The sequence below is a fragment of the Podarcis liolepis genome (genome assembly GCF_965112155.1).
Source record: "Podarcis liolepis genome assembly, chromosome: 2".
NCBI lineage: Eukaryota > Metazoa > Chordata > Lepidosauria > Squamata > Lacertidae > Podarcis > Podarcis liolepis.
The window spans coordinates 120,759,811-120,781,500 of record NC_139555.1 but is presented as its reverse complement, the minus strand read 5'-3'; the positions used below and the strand labels follow the sequence as shown (position 1 = coordinate 120,781,500).

At 51.1% G+C, this 21,690-nt stretch overlaps 2 protein-coding genes across 3 annotated transcripts in view; both read right to left on the bottom strand.

Moving 5' to 3' along the window:
• Window positions 1–1,487: 1,487 nt before the first annotated feature.
• On the bottom strand, window positions 1,488–21,144 carry LOC310701602 (zinc finger protein RFP-like). Of its 2 annotated transcripts, XM_083492747.1 has the most exons (8): window positions 20,624–21,144; window positions 16,787–16,882; window positions 9,765–9,995; window positions 8,583–8,605; window positions 6,258–6,376; window positions 5,823–5,855; window positions 4,529–4,558; window positions 1,488–2,215 (listed from the first exon to the last, which is right to left on the bottom strand). In XM_083492747.1, the coding sequence occupies exons 1-8, from the start codon at window positions 21,047–21,049 to the stop codon at window positions 1,698–1,700; spliced, it is 1,476 nt and encodes a 491-aa protein (XP_083348873.1). In that variant the 5' UTR covers window positions 21,050–21,144; the 3' UTR covers window positions 1,488–1,697. The 2 variants fall into 2 exon arrangements, with proteins under 2 accessions (XP_083348873.1, XP_083348874.1); XM_083492748.1 differs by lacking the exon at window positions 4,529–4,558.
• Window positions 8,637–21,690, bottom strand: part of LOC310701787 (uncharacterized protein) — a 224,343-nt gene continuing 211,289 nt past the window's right edge. Inside the window, exon 5 of the mRNA XM_083493171.1 lies at window positions 8,637–9,126. The gene's annotated coding sequence lies outside the window, so the exon portion shown is untranslated. The remainder of the gene's footprint in view (window positions 9,127–21,690) is intronic.

Sequence of the window (21,690 nt, the reverse complement as noted above, 5' to 3'; positions counted from 1 at the left end):
CATTATCTCCACATTGCAGATTCTCATAGCACTAGAAGTCGTGGCCCCCAAACAAAGCTGATTGTTGGGAGATCCAGGACAGAAAAAAGCATTTCGTTGTGGAGCGTGTAAATGAACCATGGAACTCACTGCCACTGGAGGCAGAGATGGCAACGAACTTAAAATCATGGAATTGCTCAGTTGAACGGTACCACAAGGGTCACCTAGTCCAGATCTCTGCAGTGCAGGAATCTTTTGCCCAACGTGGTGCTCAAGCCAGTGACCCTTAGATTAAGGCTATCATGCTCCACCCATTGAGCTGGGGACAAGACAAGGGGACAAATTCATGGAGCACTAGGCTGTGAAGCACAATGGCTCTGCTCTGCCTCCACAGTCCAGAGGCAGAAGGCTTCTAAATCTCAGGTGCTGGAAACTGCAAGGAGGGGGGGGGAGGCTGGTTTTGCTCTCTGGTCCCCCTTGCAGGTGTCCCACGGGCGTTTGGGTGGCCCCTCTTGGGCGCTGGACCAAATGGGAGACTTTTTGTGTCCTTCCATGGGGTGAGTGGAAACTCACAGGAAAACTTACGATGACACACAAACATCACCAACATCATATAGGGGGTGGAGCAAGGGGAGGTGGCCCTCAGGCAGGTGGGGGGGGCAAAGGTGTCTTTATTTTGACATCTGCCACCACCCCATGGGAAATGCAGGAAAAGGAGATCAGGCTGCACCGGTCAGTAGTTGACGGCCCTGATAGTGGAGCCAGGGAGAGTCCGGCCTGATATATGAGGGGTCAATTCCACAGGCATTTGTTGTTCTAGCTCTTAGTATCCCAGGAGAGAAATCAGATGCAGCTGGTGCTGAAAAGACCCTCCTTGGGGGAGCATTGTGCATTTGGAGTGGGGCTGAGGAAGACGGGGAAGGTGCCCTGCGAAATGTATAGGGCAGCCCAGCCCAAGGGGCCCCTTCCGGAAGCTGCCGGACTGCAACTCTCATCCTCTCTGACCCCTGGCCATGCTGGATGGGTCAGAGGGGAGTTGGAGTCCAGCATTATCCAGAGGACACCCCATTTGATGCCCCTGATAGACAGAATCCAGCCTGTAAATACGGAACATTAATGCATCAACCCTAAACACGTATAACTGGGCTGAAGCCCCACACTCAATGCAATGAGCTTTATTTCTGACAATGTGTGGAGATGGGGAGGCTGTATTTGGAGAGGACATTTGAAGCTGACGCCCTGTTCAATTTCTTTTTGATTTTCTTCCCATCTGAGGTCTCCAGAGTAAGGAGCTTTCCTGCCTTATGTGGGGGAAGGGGTTCATTTTTTAGTCCTCTATTAATCCAATTATGCATGCATTTTCACAGCTGCGTAAGGTCTTGTGGGGAGAGAAGGTTTCGTAGAATCGCAGAGTTGTGAGGGGCCCAGAGGGTCATCTAGTCCCACCCCCTGCAGCGCAGGAAACCTTTACCGAACAAGACATCTCAAAAGGAAAACAAGACTGAAGGTGAGGAAAAGATGATTTATTGGGACTGTTAAAAGTGTGACTGTCTCTTTAAGCTGCAGAGGGAATTCTGGAGAAAGGAATGAAAATGAATCTTCTCAAAGGGCCCTTGAAAAACCGCCCCATGTTCTCCTGGTGGGTAAATGTTATTTATATCAGTCATTCTGGTCTGGAGAGAAACTCCTGCTGGGTCTGAGAGGCAGATTTAGTCTCCTCAGGAGATATTGAGGTGGGTGTTATATTCCCCCAGATGAAAGAAAGGGAGGAGGGTCTCTCCAGAGAACGAGGCTCCTGAGAACGTGTAGAGTTCGGCTCCTGAGTCAGCGTTATAAAAAGACACACGTCCCCCTTCATAGTCCAGAGTCACCCGGATCCTCCTGGGCTTCTTCCTCAGGGACAGAGGAGAGAAATCAGGGGATGAGTAGGCCAAGTACCCCCCTCCCCACTTCCCCACAGCCCAGATCCCTCCCTCAGGGCTAAAGGAGAAGCGGACCTTTCTCTCCACAGACTTCCTGGCAACCCCCACATCCCACCATCCCCCACTTCCCACAGTGACATCCCAGAAATGTCTGCCTCCTGTGAATCCTTCATGTCCCAACACACAAGGCCATTGAATGAATCTCTCAGGATTGCCAGGCAGGGCTTGAGGTTTGTCTCCCCATCTCAGGCTTTTCCTATCCTTGGACAGGATGAGTTGGGGATGGGCTGTGTCTGGATCCAGAGTGACATTTGCTGTTGGGAGAAGATGAGGGAGAGAGAAGATTACGCAGAGTCAGATATGAGAGAGAGAGATGGACATCCTAATCCAAGAAACACCCAAAAAACCCAGATTCCCTTTCAGATCAAGGGGATTTATTTGCATCGCATGCAAGACTGAGACTCCTCCTTGCAGACTTTGATCAGAATAAATATCTTCTGGTTGATTTTTAACTCAGTTTCCTTCACTTTATTATATTCAATGTCCATTGTGCCTGCCCTCTTCTCAACCAAGGCATTTTCTAAGGGGAAAAACCACCCAGGAAACCTTTTACTCAGCTCTTCTGTGTTATCTAAGGGGAAAGAGAGGAGAATTGGAGGAGGCAGGAGAGGAGAGAAGCTGCTTTCCTCTGACAATCTCTGTGGGAATTGGCCTTCGGGGACCTCTGGGTTGGGCTGGGGGAGGAGGACCCCCTGTTCTAATAATAATAATAATAATAATAATAATAATAATATCAACATTTGCATACTGCCCATCATATATAGGTCTCAGGATGATCCACAGCATAAAAATACAACACAAAACCACATAGAGGCTTCCCCTCACTTTCGCATGGCTTATGTTCTGGGCCCTCGTGCACAAAAGTGAAAATCGCGTTAAATGGGGAGCCTGTTTATTCCTGCTCTCCATCTCTCTCACCCACTTGGTCTCTCCTTCCTCCCAACCATCTAGGAAGTTTAGGCCTTGCCGCCAGGGAAGAGGAGGCAGGTGGCAGGGCAATTTTACAAAGGACTGCTTATTCCATGCTTCTCTTTGGGATTTAATATATACCATAAGACTAGTTCCCTGGGGGAAGCGGGGAATAACTCAAAAGGTTACCAGTTTGGGGCTGAGACAGTCATGATAGGTGTAGTGGCTTGGAGTTACTCGTGCGTAAACTGTCCCCGTTTGGGAGCATGGCTGCCTGGGTTAAACCGTCTTGACTGCACAGCCCATCTCAGCGTGAGTCTGTCTGTGGGCGTTTCTTAAACCGTTGCCAGCATAAGAGTTGTTTGACTCCCAATCGTCTCCGCCTCTCATTGCGCGGGAGTCTCCTGCGCAGGGAGGGCGTGGGTAGTGGAGGACCAGGGCTCTCCTCACTGACTTCCAAGGAAGAATCCCGGAGCCCTTCCACCTCTTCTCCCATTTGCTCTCCTGGATCCTTGGTGTTACGCTGATTTCCTTCCCCCTCTATCAAGCTGCGTCTCCCCCTAGTGCTGGTACCTTCCCCTGCAGAATCTGACAGCCTCTCCTTCTCCTGTTGCTCTGATGTCAGTTTCCTGACAATAGCCAAGTGTAGGGCTGCCCTATTTTGAAGAGCAAGAAAGAGGACACATTGGCCAGCTTCAACCTTTAACCATGGTTCGCTATGACGACTCTCCTCTGAAATGCCACTACTATATGTAGGCTATAGAAGCTGTGATATATTGCTAGTAGCAGTGTTCTTAACTTTCAACAACAAAAGAAGAATACATATAGCTCCCTCACTTGCCACATGAAATATTTGGGCACATGTTCACATCTTTCTCTTTATCTGCATGTGGACTCTCCTTAAGGGCAGGGGGGTCTTAACTCTTGCCCTCCCGGACTCCTCCTTCAAGATCTTGTAGCTGAGCCAGCGTCCTTTTGGTTCAGCCACAAGAGAAGGGATTTTTACAGTATGTCGCTAGCTTAAGATGCTGCTCTGTTGTGATTCTCTGCTGCAGATTAGACTAACCGGGTGCCTTAGATCTGACTCTAATGCAAGCATAGGCAACCTTGGCCTTCCAGATGTTTTGGCACTACAACTCCCATGATCTCTAGCTAACAGGACCGGTGGTCAGGAATGATGGGAATTGTAGTGCCAAAACATTTGGAGGGCCGAGGTTGCCTATGCCTGTTCTAATGCAACATTAAAATTTTAATGGGTTCTTGTAAACCAAAAAACTGGAGAAAAAAACTTGGGGACATTTTGCCAAATTTTAGAAATCTGTCCCGATACAAATTTTAAGAAATTTTGATCATGAAAATAGAAGACATGGCTGGGAAAAAGAGGACACATGGCAACCAGGCCTGAAAAAGGTCACATGATGGAAAAGCAACCCGACTCTCTCTAGCCAGGAGGAAAGCTCTTCCCTCCTCCGCCTGATCCTTCTGGGAAGTTTCTCTCTCCCCCTTCAAGTCCACCTTCTCTGCCTTTGTGGCACAAACAGCAGGGCTAGAGTCAAGCGGTGGATGGTTCTCAACTGTACAGAAGAGACTCTTGACCCCCATGAAACACTAGTCCCCCTCCCCCCCCCCGTGAACTGGGGTCTCCATGTGAAATTTACCTCTCTGGAGATTTCTGAGTGACTGGACATCTGAGGAAGCAAAAAGAGAGGCTTAATGGTCTACACTGCAATAGTTCAAAGAAAATCTTTTTACAAAACATCACCATAACATAGCATCTGTTGTTTCCTTATTTCAAGCAAAAGATGACATCATAAAACAAGTAATTGAAAGACAACAACTGTAGGCCTAAGGAATTAAAACAATTAACCTGTTTAGCTGTGATTCCTGCATTGCAGGGGGTTGGACTAGATCAGGGGTCAGCAAACTTTTTCAGCAGGAGGCCGGTCCACTGTCCCTCAGACCTTGTGGGGGGCCGGACTATATTTGGGGGGGGGATGAACAAAATCCTATGCCCCACAAATAACCCAGAGATGCATTTTAAATAAAAGGACACATTCTACTCATGTAAAAACATGCTGATTCCCGGACAGTCTGCGGGCGGGATTTAGAAGGAGATTGGGCCGGATCCAGCCCCCAGGCCTTAGTTTGCCTACCCATGGACTAGATGATCCTTGGGATCCTTTCAAACTCTACTATTCCATGATTCCATGGGGAAATCAGAAATGGTAAACCATACTAGAAAATGGCGGAATACAATCATTCAAAATCCATGAATAAAATGGGAATCTGTACTGAATGGCTGGAGGAAGGTTAACATCTGCGCCAAGTGAACTAGTGGGGAAAAGCTGTTGAAACCGGAATTTCCAAGCATGCTGACAAACCAAAGGAAGAATCGGCAGAGCTTTACCCTGTAATTCAAAGGGTCTCATGCAATGGGAAGTCCTCCCTCCTGGAATGGGGCTGATCTCAAAAGCCCCAGAAGAACCTCTGCAGATTGTGTGGAGGGAAAACAAAATGCAAGGGAGATTCCTTATACATGAGAACGCGACAAGATGGACATTGGACTGACCCTGCAGGATCCTCCTTAAGGGCTTTTGTAGGATATCGTAAGGCTCTGAGGGTTTCCCCTACAAACAAGCAGTATATAGATTTTATGAAAGAAAGCAAAATCTATAAAATCGAGGGTGAAACCAGGATACTAGTCTATAGGCAGGAGTAAAACTCAGACTGGCGTGCCGGTTCTTCGCACAGACAATCTCTGCCCCCAATCCAAGCCTTCAAACCCTCGCCCAGTTTATTCATGGGACAAAGAACCCAAACACCACTAGAGGACTGTTTCCCAGAGTGACGCCATTGATGGGGGTCCCAAAGTCTGCAGAAGGGAAGGTTCAACACCCATAATATATCAGTCCCCATCCCTCCTGTCAAATTGTTCCTCCCCTGGAAATTTACCTTTCTGAATCTGTTTTCTGTATAACACAGCATCTGAGGAAGCAAAAAGATATAAAGCGTAAGGGTAACACTCTTCCACCTGAGATAAATCTCCATACAAAAGTAACACTTCATAATGTGGCATCCTTGAATTGACTCCATTCAGAGCAGGAGAACCTCCCAAAGGACAACCCCAGATTGTGTAGACTGCTAACCAAAAGGAAAAGGAGGTTCCGTATAACTGAAAACAGATACACTCTGGTTCAGGCTTCCTTTACAGGATCCAGGGTCACAATATACATGGGCTGTTCTGGGGGACAGGAAATGAAGGCTGGAGCACCAAGAAGGAAAGTATCCTGGAGTTACTCAATTCCATGCAGTAAGAGCCTGGCATGTTCAGTTCTGAAGAAGTAACAGAATTCCCAGTGAGAAATCCTGGCAGCCATTTTTCATTACCTTTCCATTGTTTCATTGCATCCTCCACAAGGTGATTTAGATCACAGGATTCCAAGATCCTGTTCCTCACTTCTGGAGGGAAAGCCAGTGGGTTCTCTGGACTCTCTCTTTTCTCATACCTGGTGAAAAGAAAAACAATGTCAGCCCATTCAAATCTGCAATTTCTGTTAATGGAAAAGAAAGGAATTGGGAGGAGGCCTAGAGGGACAGGCAGGCGCTGAGTGGGGAGTTTCTTCCTCACTACGGACTCCTCAGCCAGACCCCCAAGGGCCAAAACAGCAACCCCAGGCCTCTGGGTCTCCCCACTGATGCCTATTCAAAGAAGCAGCAGAATCATATGGTACCAAGGGGCAGGAATTGTCTGAGGGTGGTGACAGCACAGCACACATTTCCTTTCTCTAGATCAGTGTTTCCCAACCTTTTTTGGGCAAAGGCACACTTGTTTCATGAAAAAAATCTTGAGGCACACCACCATTACAGCCCCGTGACGTCAGCGCGCAGCGTCACGCCAGGAGGGACATGAATTGCTAGCAAATCACCTCCTTGAGGGCTGGCTCATCTCCGAAGGCAGAACCCCATTAATTAACAGCACAGACTCACACCATAGCCAAGACGAGGGGGGAAAACCTCAGTCATGCACAGTCATGCACATGTGGGGGCTAAATGAGGACGAAGACCGGGCAGAGAGCAGGGTTCAAATCACCCCACCTGGCCAGGACAATCCCTGGGTGCTCCCTTGGGCCACTCGCCTGACCCACCTCGCAGGGCTGTTGTTGCGAGGATAACACGGGGAGAACCACGCGTGCCCCCGGGAGCTCCTTGGAGGAGAAAGCGGGCGATGAATGCAATGCACGAAATATATGAGAGGCGACCAGGTTTTGCAGGTGAGGGGCCCCCGCCAGCCTCCGCTTCCAACACCCGGCGCAACGACGCCGAAGTTTCCCCCCGGGCTCGGCTCGGGGAGCAGCGCTGCTCCCCCCCGGCTCCCCTTCGCCCTCCCGGCTCTCTCTGCCGCCCACTGGGGACCCCCCTCACCTGCAAAGTCCGGAGCGCCGGTGGAAGTTGCATGCATGCATGCAGGGTGCCGCGTTGCCATTGCATTGCACTCCATGCAACGCCTGCACGCATGCATTGCCTTGCACGCCCGCCAAGGGGTCTCCCCACGGTCCGATGCGTCCCCTCCGGCGCGGATGCAGCATTGCAAAAATAAAAAAACCCCGACGCAGCCCTACCTGGGGGGCAGCCTCCGCCTCCGCGGGGATCCCTGGGCTCCATCCTGCCGCCTGATCTCCACGGGGGCGCAGGCAGGCTGCGCGGGGTCTGCGTGGAAGAGCCCCTGCCCACCCGGCCGCCGCCGCTGCGCTCATTCCACGGCCGGGAGAAGAGCGCTTCAAACAAAACGCCCGGCCCGCCAGGCCACGCTGGGAAACGTAGTTCGCGCACCCCGCGCGGGCGCGGAGCCCAAGGGCGAGGGGACTACGGATCCCGGCAGCCCCCGTGCCGGGGACGGAGGGGGAGAGGCCGGGTGCAGGGATGGAGGGACGGGTGGGCGAGCGAGTGAGTGAGTGGCAGCCGCCAAGCCTTGGCCGAGAGCCAGTAAGGGCCTCCCCGGAGGAGGAGGAGGAGGAGGGAGGCGCAGAGCGGGAGGGAGGGAGGGAACCCCAGGGGTCATCTAGTGACGGCGCCCCAATCGAAAATTTGACTTTAAAAAAAAATAAAAATCTTTCGAATTTTTTAATTTTTCCCGCGGCACACCAGGCAACATCTCGCGGCACACTAGTGTGCCGCGGAACAGTGGTTGGGAAACACTGCTCTAGATGTCCCCAGAGAAGGGGAGAGGAAGAAAAAGAGATTCACTTCTTTGGGAAACGTGAAATGTTCCTTAAAACAACTACTCTGCACCTGAGACACCTTGAATTGAAATACTGCAGCTGGAATATGGTCAAGAAAACAGCCAATTCCTGCTCCTTGGTCAATAATCACCCCCTCTCAAGGGGCTCTATGGGGCAGGAGTCTAATTGGGACAGGGTGGGGTGGCAGGCAGAGTGTTTGCTGCAGAGTGACTGAACTGGTCAGTCTAGAAGGAAACAGCTAAGGCAGGCACGTCCAACTCCCAAGAGACTGAGATCTCCTCACAGTATAAAAAGACCAACTGTGATCTACCATTGTCAAGTCCCAAAGAGGGGCCCCTGCTTTTACCTGTGAGATGCCTCAGGGAGTGAGTCCTCCAGTCTCCCCCCTGCAGCCCCTGGAGGGCCATGTCTGAGGTTCTTGCATCCTGGAATCATGGAGTGATGCTAATGGAAATGAGCTAGATCCACTTACCTCTGCAAGGTCCTTCTCACATCCTAGAGGGGAAAAGAGAAGGGAATTCACTGCACACCTCAGGCCACACTAGGAAGACCCCCTCAGACCCTGGCCCTTGGATGTCAGTCTGCCTGGCACATGGCAAGGTTTTGGGTAGGGATGGTGGAATCAGCCAGTTTTGGTTTCTCACAGCTTTTATTTTTCCAATCTGAAATTGTGAATTTTTCCAATATCAAGTTCTCCACATTTCCACATCAGTTTGCAATTATTGTTGAAAATCCTTATGAAAATCCACCAGCATTTAAGGGAATCTGATGTTTATGGATTCAATGGAAGATTCCAACCCATCTCATGTCTTAGATTATAATTTATTAACTTTAATCCAGTTTGCGCTGTGCAATTCAGACGTAAGTTAGCCTACAGGATAATCCTACCAGGGAACTTTCCCAAGTTATCTTCCGCAGAAGTCCCCAAATTTCAAATTCTACTTACCAACTGGAAATTTAAAAAGCACCTGCAGCATAAAATGCCTCCAAAGGGCTAATAAAACAGCTCCATGTTTCTTTGGGCTCCTCCACACTTCTGCTTTTCCTGTGCCCAGAAAACACGGGTCCAAGAGGTTTTGCCTTTGCCCTGCCGCTTTTCCTTAGGTAAAACCTGCTCCTTAGTTCAACATCTAAGCAAACGTCAATCCGGAGAAAACCTGGCTGATGTTTGCTCTCATTCAGCAGTAGAGAGCAGGTTTTCCTTGAGGAAAGGGGTGGGACAGGATGAGTCCCTCTGTCTTGTTCTTTCATCAGCAGCTGATCTGGATCCATGGGGATAAACCAAGAAGTTGTGGAGGGAAGTGGAAAAGAAGCTTGGTCTAGAGACTGCCTCATGTCAGAAGGAGGCATGAATCCTCACTGAAGCCCAGCCCAGGGCAGGAAGGCAGCATTTTCAAGAAGGAGGAATTTGGAGACAAATCATCAGCAAAGAGCAGAAAACCACCTCCTGTTCCATCAAGAACACAGAAGAATCTCTAGTCTGCATTCAGGTGAATTAAGCATCCCAGGTCTCTTGGGTCTTCCTGTCCATTACATACCTGACTGGAGGCTCCATCATCTGAATCCCTGCACTCCTTGCATACATGAAAGAGACACATGAAGGATTGGAGGCAGCCTTTCCTGGAGCCTTGGGCTGTTCCTGTCACCATCTTACCTGCAGGAGTTCACTCGCTGGCTGCTGACGCTTCTCCTCCATCTCCTGGATGATCCTCTCAAGAGAGGAGAGTTTCCTGGAGAGTCTGGCCAGCTGCTCATCCCTTCTCTCTGCAATCTCCTTCTCCACCTCTTCCATGTGATTCAGCAGACCTTTTTCTTGTTCTTCCAGGAACTGGCGCAGTTCTCTGAACTTCTCCACAATCTTCAGCCTCTCTGTTTCTGTTAATTTCTGCAAGAAAAGAGGAGGTCTGAGTGCGTTTAGTGCTTAGCCTCAAAACAGCAGAAAGAAAATTATGAGAATTCCACAGGGAGGACACTTCTGATTTTTCTATAGACATGAAACCTCCAGTGGCTAAAGAAGTAAACCTTTATTTTGAGGGGCGGCCCTCTCCATTGCTGTTTCTGTTGACTTCTATTTTGCAGACGGATACAGCCTAAAGGAAGGAGCTCTTTTTTCCTAGCCATGGATTTTCCCTGCATGTTTTGGGGCATGGCATAACCAGAGTTCACAGTTGTTCAGAGAACCTCCAGGGACATAAAACACCCCTCAGTTTAGACTGGGGTGTAGGAAGGAACAGAAACAGAGGAGAACAAAGTGCAGAGTTCATCCCCATAGCTCCCCTGTTTTCTTTAAAGGTTCAAAATGGCCCGAGTTTACTTAAAATGAACAAGAGCCCACAATTAGAAAGACAATTCTTTAGTAGAATTTATGGTAAATCAGGATTTGGATTGAAATGCTTCCACCCTTTCAGCTCACAAGTCCTCAGGCTTCTTCTTGACTGCTATTCACATAATAAATGACAAGGGGAAATAAACTCAATTTAGCTGCATTCAAAGGTGAACTTGCCTAATTCGCTATTGCTGAAAAAATATGGAGACCAAAACAGAGCTTTAAAATTCTGATATTTTCAAGCTTGACCCAGCCAGGTAATAGTCACAAAAATGTATTTATGAGGGTAAAGTACAGATCAAAATATTTGTTGTGACGTGGGGTTTGTGATTTCAGCTCTCTTGACATAATATGCTAGAGACAGTTCTCTAGTAACACTTCTTTATTAAGGCAAACAAGACTGAAGCCTGAGGAGGGGAAAGCTACATTTATAGGGACAGGGAACTAGCTAGAAAGGATACATTTTGGAGGGAACAATATCAGGCAATCACAGTCCTGCCTTTTGGAGGAAACCAATAAGACAGAGGATCCAAATACAGCAGCTTAAGTGAACCAATAGTAGCTGTACCCTTTGAAACCAAAAGGCAGTTACTTTACCCTAATGCAAATACAGACAATAATAATACAGATATAAAATCCTTTGACTCAATACACAACACCCCTCCCCCCCTAGTGAGCACAGCAGACGTAATCTCTCAGGTACTGTGGGGTCCTACAACTTCTACTTGATCTCCTGACAACAGGTGTTGCCGGGTCTGGATTGGGTGTTACCTGTGGTAGAGGGGCTGCTCTAGGGGTTTCGTCAGGAACAGATGGAGTCCCAGACATCTCAGGGTCCCCTACCTGTACCTTGTCATCATGAGGACTAGCAGACCCTGGTTCATTTGCTGAAGCCCCTGGTGACTGCACCTCTGGGCCATTTTCACTCTGGTCTTGCAGCTCTGCGTCATTAGCCAGGGATGAATTATCTGATTCCTCCCTGCTGAGCGCCCGGCGCCTCAGCTGATCTATATGTCTCTTCCAAACTTGCCCATTTTCCAAGGTCACATAATAGGACACAGGTCCACTAGCCCGGGTGACCACACCAGCCACCCACCGCGAACCTCGTGAATAGTTCCTCACCCAGACCAGATCTTCAGGGGTGAGATAATCCAGCACCGTTACCAGTCTCCTACCCAAGAGCAGCTCAGCTGGTGACTTGCCTGTCGCAGTACACGGCGTTGCATGCTGCAAAAATAACATTCGCGCGATGCGAACTGACCAGTTACCCTCCATTAAGCGCGCAATGGATTCTTTGGCTGTTCTTACCATGCGCTCAGCCTGCCCATTGGAGGATGGGTGAAAGGGCGCTGTCAGGGAACTGCCATCGGAAGGACAGGAGGTGGAAGGGCTCACAGAGGTTGGGAGAGACTCAGCAGCTGAGGAGGGAACCAGCAGGGGGAGAGGAAGGTCTCCGAGGGAAAGTGAGCAGGAGGGATGGCTCAGGGACACTTCCAGCGAGAACAGTGGGGAGGTTTCTGGACCTCCCATCGGGACACCCACTCCTCGCCGGAAACTGTCACGCCGTGAGTCCAGAAGACGTGTTTCCGTTAAGGAGCTTTTATGTTGGAAGAGATTCCGAAAGCAATCACTGTCGGAATCTGCCAGCGACTGACGGATCCATGCTTAAGGGGCTCCGTTACAGACAGAGGTTTGCGGACTTGAACAAACTCTGAGGGACTTGGATTTTACGCACAAGCAGCTCATCATCCTATCACAGGCGCGGATGTGACCCCTCTTGTGAAGTTATCAGCCAAGAATGCCCTGAATTCTTGGGATACAAAAGCTGCCCCATTATCTGATACAATGGTCTCCGGTAACCCGTGGGTTGCAAACAGCTGCCTCAACACCTTGATTACGGCAGCTGATGCCATGCTAGGGACCATTGCCACTTCTAACCATTTGGAATATGCATCGACGATAACCAAAAAGACCTTCCCCTGGAATGGCCCAGCAAAATCTAAGTGCAGCCGGTTCCAGGGAGATCTGGACTGCTCCCACCAGTGGACTGGTGCTCTGGCCACTTCTGGCCGCACCTCTTGGCATGCCTTGCATGTTCGTACCCATTGTTCTATGTTCTGGTCCATTCCAGGCCACCACACATAACATCGGGCTAGCGACTTCATCCTGACCATTCCCGGGTGTCACATGTGAAGCGTCTCAAGAACCCTGTTTCTCAGTGGTGCTGGGATGATCACCCTATCTCCCCACAGGAGACACCCCTTATGCATGGACAACTCGTGCTGCCTTGTCGCATAAGGCCTGAATTTGTCTTCATGCGGACCACCTGGCCACCCCCTCCCCACCCAAGTGAGCACACGGGAGAGAACAGCATCTTTCCTCGTTTTCTCAGCTATATCAGTAGCTGTTACAGGAGCCCCCGGAAGTGTTTCCAGCATCATTATGTGCTCCGCTGGAGCGGGATCCTCATTGCTCCCGCCAGGGAGGGGCAATCGACTCAGCGCATCAGCGTGGCACAGCCGTTTCCCCAGCACATGGGTCAAGGTGTACTGGAACCCGTTCAGGAATATAGACCAACGCAACATTCTGGGGGAGAGAATTTGTGGCGTTTGTTTGCTCGGGTTGAACAACCCTAACAGTGGTTTGTGGTCCGTTTCAATGGAGAAATGGCGACCGTACACATAATCATGGAACTTTTTGATTCCTGCCACAATTGCAAGTGCCTCTTTGTCAATTTGAGCATAGTTGCGCTCCGTGGGCGACAACGTACGGGAATAGAAAGAGATGGGCTTTTCCGACCCATCCGGTTCCCTATGACTCAGCACCGCCCCCAGGCCGTATTGAGATGCATCACATGCCAGGACCAGCGGCTTTGACTCATCATAATGAGCAAGGACGCTCCTGCTACTCAGCATTCCTCGCAAGGAGTCAAAAGCCTTCTGCTGCCCCTGCCCCCATCGCCACACATTCTTTTTCTGCAACAGTCTATGTAATGGTTCAGCTACTGAAGCTTTCTGGGGTAAGAATGAATGATAAAAGTTAATAAGTCCCAGGAATGACTGCAACTCCGTCTTGTTCTGTGGCCGTGGCGCCTCGATGATGGCCTTAATCTTAGCATCTGTGGGGTGGATGCCTGATGCATCAATTTTAAACCCCAAGAAATCCACAGTTGGCACCCCAAAACTGCATTTTTCCTTTTTCAGTTGCAACCCCACCTCCTTGAACTTGAGCAACACTGCACGGACGCGTGCAACCAGTTCCTGTGGGTCTTTTCCAGCAATCAAAACGTCATCAAAAAATGGCAAGACCCCCGGCAGACCTCTTAACAGGCGTTCCATGAGCCCTTGAAAAATCCCTGGGGCCACACAAACTCCAAATTGTAATCTGTTAACTCTGAACGCCCTTTATGTGTGACAATAGTTTGTGCTTCCGCTGATTGTGGGGTTACTGGCAGCTGTTGGTAAGCTTGTGCCAGGTCAATTTTGGCGAACACCTTGCCCCCAGCCAGTTTAGCCAACAGATGTGATACGACTGGAATGGGGTATGAGTTTCCCCTGAGTGCCTTATTGATAGTGCATTTGTAATCTGCACAGATCCTGACTTCCCCATTTGCTTTAAGGGGCGTGACGATTGGAGTCTCCCACTTAGCAGAGTCCACGGGTGAGAGGACTCCCTGCTTGACCAATTTATCCAGCTCTGCTTCGATCTTGGGTTGCAGTGCAAATGGCACTCGCCTTGGTTTGAGTCGGATTGGGGCCACCCCAGGGTCCAACTCGAAGTCAACAGGGGGCCCTTTATAACAACCCAGTTTTCCATTAAAGAGACCAGCAAATTCTTTGCATAATACCTCGCTCATCTCAGGGCAGGTTTGGATTGAATTAAGCCCTGATATACTCAGTCCCAGGGCGGGGAACCAGTCAGTGCCCAGGAGACTGGGGCGACTGCCCTTCGCAATCACCAGTTTGAGTACAGCCTGTTTGTCCCGGAACTGAACTCTCACGGCACACATTCCCATAACATGGATGCGGCCCGCTGAGTATGACTGCAAGGTTGCCGGAAAGGGCTCCAGAGGGGGCAACTTACCCCTGGGGAAGAATGTCCTCGCGGTCTGGTCCGACACGATAGTGAATCCAGATCCGGAGTCCACCTCCATGTCGCACTGCTGACCCTCAATCTTCACCTTGACGTGTGCCTTGCCTTGCGCTGGGAACTGCACGACCCTCCCGTTGATCTCCGTTACGTAGTGGCAGTCCTTTAGAAAATGGGTTGCTGTGGCCGGTCTGCGATGCTCCAGTCTAGGTGCTCCTGTCGCTCCCAACGCCGCCGATCTACAGACCCTGGATATGTGACCTGTCTTCCCGCACGTCCGGCACATAGCATCCCGGAAACGACAACTCTTCCGCTCATGGTTTCCGCCACAACCTGGACACCTGCCTCGGTGATCTTTGTGCACTGCGCAGGCCTGACACACTGACTCGACCCCACGGACTGGGCTCTGGCTCGGAGTAGCCTCTAGCTTGTCCATGGCATGCGCAACTTCTATCTGTGGCTTAGGGGCCTTGCGACTGGCATCAAGCTCCTCTCTTTCATAATTCTCCGTGGCGGTGGCCTCCTTCAAGGCTGAAGCAAGGGTAACCTCTTCTTTAGCCACGATGCGTCTTCTGGCTTTCTTGCTGCTCAGACCACCTATAAACCGATCCAGGAGTCTCTTCTAGATTTTGGAAGTCGCAGTGCTGAGCGAGCTTCCGCAGTTCAGCTAGAAATGCAGATACAGACTCCCCAGCACGCTGCTGCCTCTTATGAAACTCCATCCGCCGGGCCATCTTGGTCTCAGTAGGCGCCAAGTGGCTTGTTAGGCAGGCAAGAATATCTTTGAGAGATGTCTCACTTAGCTTCGCTGGAGCAAGCAATGCCTTGGCCAGCTTGAAGGTCTCAGGCCCACAGTAGCTCATGAATGTGGCCCTTCTTTTGCTGGCATCGGTGGTCCCTTGAGCCACTGCGAAGAACTCGAAGCGTTCGATGTAGTCTTCCCACGTGTGGGGCTCTGATGGCTGGAAGGGCTCCAATACCCTTGGACTCTCCATTGTCCTGTGGCAGGGTCGTCTTCTCAGCTGGCCAGTGAGTCTTGTTCTTAGCTGCAATCCGGACTCTGAGGCAGGGCTGCGGTCAACCGCTCCTCAGCATTCCGGATCCCACCTTCGTCGCCAGTTGTTGTGACGTGGGGTTTGTGATTTCAGCTCTCTTGACATAATATGCTGGAGACAGTTCTCTAGTAACACTTCTTTATTAAAGCAAACAAGACTGAAGCCTGAGGAGGGGAAAGCTACATTTATAGGGACAGGGAACTAGCTAGAAAGGATACATTTTGGAGGGAACAATATCCGGCAATCACAGTCCTGCCTTTTGGAGGAAACCAATAAGACAGAGGATCCAAATACAGCAGCTTAAATGAACCAATAGTAGCTTTACCCTTTGAAACCAAAAGGCAGTTACAGTGGTGCCCCGCAAGACGAACGCCTCGCAAGACGGAAAACCCGCTAGACGAAAGGGTTTTCCGTTTTGGAGGCGCTTCGCAAAACGAATTTCCCTATGGGCTTCCTTCGCAAGACAAAAGCCCATAGGGAAATCTCCAGGACAGCGGGGAAGCGCAGCGCGTCTTCCCCACTGTCCTCGGACCTCCTCCGAAGGCTGGCGGTGGGGCGAAAAGCCCTTCTCCCCGCACCAGCCTTCGGAAGGCTGTTCTGAAGACTTGCGGTGGGAGGAGGGTTTTCCTTCCCACCGCCAACATTCAGAATGCTGTTCTGAATGTTGGCGGTGGGGAGGAAAAACCCTCCTCCCACCGCAAGCCCCGGGAACAGAGGAGAAGCGCTGCGCCCCTTCCCCTCTGTTCCCGTACCTGTCCTGAAGGCTTGCGGTAGGGAGAAAAGCCCTTCTCCGCACCACCAGCCTGGCAAGCGGTTTCCATAGGAACGCATTAATTGATTTTCAATGCATTCCTATGGGAAACCGTGCTTCGCAAGACGAAAAACTCGCAAGAAGAAAAAACTTGCGGAACGAATTAATTTCGTCTTGCGAGGCACCACTGTACTTTACCCTAATGCAAATACAGACAATAATAATACAGATATAAAATCCTTTGACTCAATACACAACAATATTTATACAAGGAGGTAGCTACCCTAACATCGGATTCATAACAGGCTGATGTGGAAAAAGGAGAAATGAGGAGAAGCTGAAATGGGCAGATTTCCCCATCACTTCTTCGTCTTCTTCTTTATTGAATTTATACACTGCCCTATACCTGGAGGTCTCAAGTGCTTGTTCCCTGTCTAGTAACAATAGACACTTACCAGGAGGTCTTTGCTTTCCTTTTCCAGATCTGCTTTATAGGCCAGAATTCCCTTTCTCTCTTTCATCAGAATCTCCAGGCGGTGACAGATCTCTCTCTAAAGAGAAAAGGGAAAAGCTTCAATTGAGACACAGAGAGATGAAAATCACAATGGCTTCTTGCGCCCAGTGGCCTTGCTGGAATAGCAAAGTAGTTTCCTGGAGGAAATAAAAGTACAGAGGTTTTCAGCGTTTTTGGGTCCACGGCTCCATGGATCAACTACCTTCTATCTTCAGCACCCCTGTGGGGCTCAGGATCCCAGTTAGGCCCCCCCTAGCCTGCAGAGCTGGCAGCCCCTCACCTTTTCTCAAACACCCTCCCTTGTGGAGGAATCTCTCAGCCTCCTATCCCTTCCTTGGGAGTCCCAGCCTGACTTCTCATCTTGAGGTCTCAGGGAGAAGTGGGAAGAGGAGGAGGAAGATAAGGCAGGATCCAACCTGGGATGTACCAGTCTAGCGTCAAAGAGATACTGAGGTCAGCCCAAGAGGCGAGAGATGCAGGGATAGAACAGCGCTTCTCAAAACTTCACCCATTCCAAACCCCTCTTCTGCAAGCCTAGGGCTTTTCCACACTTCCTCTTGACCCCACAGCTTTGCCACTGAATTGGGTCAGATGGCAATTGTGGTTTTCTGCTATTTGGCAGTTATTTTCTCTGCAGTAGCCAGAGCCCAAGTGTGCTTGGGCCACCAGGGAAGATTTACTGTATTTTTCGCTCTATTGGACGCACCGGACCACAGGATGCACCTAGTTTTTAGAGGGGGAAATCAAGGGGGAAAATATTATCCCCTCCCAGCCCCAAAGAGCAAAGAAGCCAAGACAGCGAGCGGGATCCATAGCCGCGCAACCTCTCCAGCCAGGAGCTAAACCTCTCCAGCGCAGCTAAAGAAGACCACAAGGCAGCGAGTGCGATCCACCCCGCTTGCTGCCTTGGCTTCCTCTTTAGCCTTGCGCAGCATCTTTAGCCTTGTGCAACGGGATGGATCATGCCCGCTGTTCACCGGGGCTGGACTAGATGACTCCTGGGGTTCCCTTCCAACCCTGCAATTCTGTGACCTCGGAAGTTGTTGGGGGTCTCCACCACTGGAGGCTTTTAAGCAGCGGTTGGGGGACCATCTGCCTGGCGTTCTTTAGCTGTGATTCCTACATTGTGAGGGGGCTGGGCTAGATGACCCTCAGGTGGCCCTCCCAACTCTATACAGTCCTACACTTCTGCGGCAGGAGATCCACAGCCACTTCACGCAATGCCCACTCCCAATTTTCATTGGAGAGACATGTGGCTTCACTGTCTAGGTAGGTACCCCCCTACCTGCCACTCTTCCCCCACCCCACTTAAGCCGAGGGAATTCCTGCCCAGAGAAGCTCCCAGGTGAGGCAAGGGTTAAGATCTACCTCTGGTAAATGGCTTTCCCTTTTCCCTTCTTCTTCTATGCTATTTCCTTCTTTTGTGTTTTCTTTAATCTGTTTTTATTGTAAACTAAAATAAAAGCTGCAAAGTTTCCTTTTTTATAATATCCCCCCCTCCAAACTAAAATGTTACTCTAGATAAAAACACTGATCCAGAGGAAAAGAAGGGGGTGGTGAAAGGATGAAAAATGAAAAAGAGGTAGAGATAGAGAGATTTTTTAAAAGTTGGCTTCTTTAGCCTTGCGCAGCCTCCCGGGGCTGGAGAGGCGCGCAGGGCAGAAGAGGAAGCCAGGGATGCATCGCGCTCGCTGCCCGGGCTTCCTCTTTAGCCTTGCACAGCCTCCCCCCAGCTGGAGAGGTTGCGCAAGGCTTTTCCAGAGGAGGGAGAAGGGGGTGACTGGCCGCGTCAGTCCCTTCTCCCTCCTGGGGAAAAGCCCGCAAGAGCCTCGCGATGCTTGTGTGTAGCTCTTGGGGGCTTTTCCTGCCTGCCTCTCCCCCCCCTGCATTCGCTCCATAGGACGCACAGACTTCTCCCCTTAGTTTTTAAGACGGAAAAACTGTGTCCTATGCAGCGAAAAATACGGTAAGTGCTGCAGCTTTTTCCATTTCTGGGCCAAAGAAGTTCTTGCTGCGGCCAGAATCCACCCAAGTAGCTCCTTCGGTCAGAAGATTGCTGTCTGGTCCTCCCGCCAGTTCAAAGGGACCAGCTTCTTTTCACTATTATGTGGCATTAGTAGCATTGCATGGCACAGGAGCATTTTTGCACCACTGTAGTGGAACAAGTGATTTTTTAAAAAAGGGATTAAAAGGCACTATATATAGTATATAATTGCACAGGTCCAATTCGAGTTGCCATGAAAAAGTCATCTTGCCCCCTTGCCCTTGCAGATGCTACTCTGAACCACGGAGTCCTTTGCCATTTGGGATGGGAGGAGATCGTCAGCCCCCCCCCCCCCGCTGAAACCTCATTGCACAGGCTCCACAGCACCCCCAGAATAAGCCACCAGTAGGTGCTTCCACTCCCCACTCCCAAATCTGCTTCCAACAGATACTTGGGGGGTGGGATTCTGCCAGTGGCGTAGCGTGGGTTGTCAGCACCCGGGGCAAGGCAAGTAATTTGTGCCCCCTAACCCGTGGATTTTAGCACTCGAGTGCGAGCGCGCCCCCCAGATGTTGTGCCCAGCCCCCCCGCACCCCCCATGCTACGCCACTGGGGCTGGGGGCGAGCGAAGGAGCCAAGGACGCCCCCCCAAAGGCTCAGCAGGAATTTATTAAATTTATTATTTGCGGAGCCCCCGCGAGCCGAGGCAGCCGAAGCCCCCCTCCCCTCGGGCGCCTCCCCGCCCCCTCCTCTCCTTGGGCTGTAGGTGGAGCTCCAGATCCGGGCTTGGCGAGCGCCTCTCCTCCTCCCGGCCGGGTCCGGGGGCTTCCAGCCATGCTCCGTCCTCGCCCCCCCCCCCCGCGGCTGAGACTTGCGCTGAGAGCCGGAGCCAGCAGTGCCCCCTTCTGCCGGGAGACCCTCGCCCGCCCGCCGGCTTCCTCTCGGAGCGTTTTGGGAAGTGCAGGGCGCGGCGAGGCCCCTCGGAGCTCTCCTCCCTCCCAGTCGGCAGAAGCAGCTGCCGCCTGTGGCTGGGCCGAGGGGATGGCGTCGGCGTCGGGGTGCGGAGGCTGCCTGTGCCCGGCGTCGGTGGCGGCATCGGTGCTGCTGCAGCGGCTGCTCCTCCTGCGAGCAGTGAGTGGAGTGCAGCCGCAGCGGCGGCGGGGGGCGCGCGCACGCTAGGGCGCAAGGCTGGCGGTGGCGGTGGGGAGCACGGCGGAGGAAGGAACTTGTCCCTTCCCTCTGGACTCGCGCCCCCCCCAGATGTTGCGCCCGGTGCGGCCGGCACCCCTGGCACCCCCCATGCTACGCCACTGGATCCTGCACCATCTGGTCAATTCCTGGCTAACAGTCCCGGTCCCCCCCACCCCACGCTGATCCCTTGCTGTTCTCTGTTTTGCAGGGCATTGAGGAGGCATCCTGGTAACCAAAGGAGACATGTACTTAGTTGTCTATGTGCAATTTACATTTGTACTCTTATAACTATGTACAAAGCAACCTTTCTGGGGGATGTGGATGAGGTCAACCCTTTATCTCCCTGCCAAAGTCCCAGTTCAAATCTTTGAAGCTGCTGTGAGTATTTCAAGATCCCCTTGTCCCCCTGGCAGAGAGAAAGACTTCAGCTCCCCCCTCCAGCCACCCCAGGAGCCCTCAGGCTTCCCCTGGGCTGCTTCCAAGGCGATAAACAACGACCAATCAATGCCATGGCTACTTTGGACTTCAGAACTAAAAAGAAAACCTCCCAGGAAGAATCCACAGCTATTTATTTCTCCCCCTCCAGATCCAGGGATCTCCTACCTTGTATTCCTCGGAAGCCTCTTTCAGAGGAATCACCTTGTGATTTTCATGTTCCTTCGATCTGTCGCACACCACGCAGATGGGGGTTTCGTGGACTTTGCAGAAGAGCTTGAGGGGCTCCTGGTGCTTCTCACAGACTCCTCCTTTCCCTCCTTCCTCCTTTCCCTCTTGAAGGCTGAGATTCTTGGCTATTTCCACCATATTAGCCAGTTGCCGGTTGGAGACGAGGCTCCGTCTCTGAACTGTTTTTCTGCACTGGGGGCAGGAAGCCTCTGCCTCCGATTCCCCCCAGAACAGGACCAAGCAGCATCGGCAGAAGTTGTGCCCACACTCTGGGATGGTCACTGGATCCTTGAAGTAATCCAGGCAGATGGAGCAAGTGGCTTCATCACGGAGACGCTGGATGTGACCCCCTGCAGCAGCCATGGCTCCCTCGTGCTGAAGACCCAGTTAAGTTTCGCTTTTTCAGTTTTCAGTCACTGGGAGTTTCCCTTCCTGGAAATGACTCAGTGATCATGTGATCTTTAAAAAACAACAACACATGTCTCCAGGTCTTTGCAATTGCTGAATATTTTCTCAAGTAGCAGACAATGCTTCTGGATTGCTTCCCATGCTTTTGCTTACACACAAACACACACGTACCTAGTAAGTTGTGATATTCATGCTGCAACATTTTTCATTCATAGGCTTCCTTGTCATTTTTGAATTGGGAGAAAATCCTCCTCTGCCCTAAATGGACAGGAGTTCTGATTTAGCAAGCGGGACTTGATTCCGTGAAGAGACCTCCTAAAAGTCTGGTTGCTAGTTCTAACTTTATCCCTTTTTAACACGCTGGCAAAGAACTTCAGATTGAAACAGACGCTTTCAGCCTTGCCAACCTGGTGCCCTCTGTTTGCTGAAGACTACAGCTCCCATCATCCCTGGCCAGGACATCTGCAGGTATGGTTGGGAAGACCTTGCAGAGCCACTGCCAGTCAGTGGAGACAAGACTGACCTCGATGGACCTGGCAGAAGGCACCATCTGAATGGTGGCAGCCCAGTTATGGAGTTCCTTCCCTAGATATGAA

Bases quoted from the DNA above. Each gene is read 5' to 3' on its own strand.
- LOC310701602 (XM_083492747.1), bottom strand. From the start codon at position 21,049: ATGGCTGCTGCAGGGGGTCACATCCAGCGTCTCCGTGATGAAGCCACT. The intron at 9,996-16,786 runs GTAAGTGTCTAT...CTTTTCTTGCAG, and splicing joins AGGAAAGCAAAGACCTCCTG to AAATTAACAGAAACAGAGAG. The intron at 5,856-6,257 runs GTAATGAAAAAT...TTGCTTCCTCAG, and splicing joins TGCAATGAAACAATGGAAAG to ATGCTGTGTTATACAGAAAA.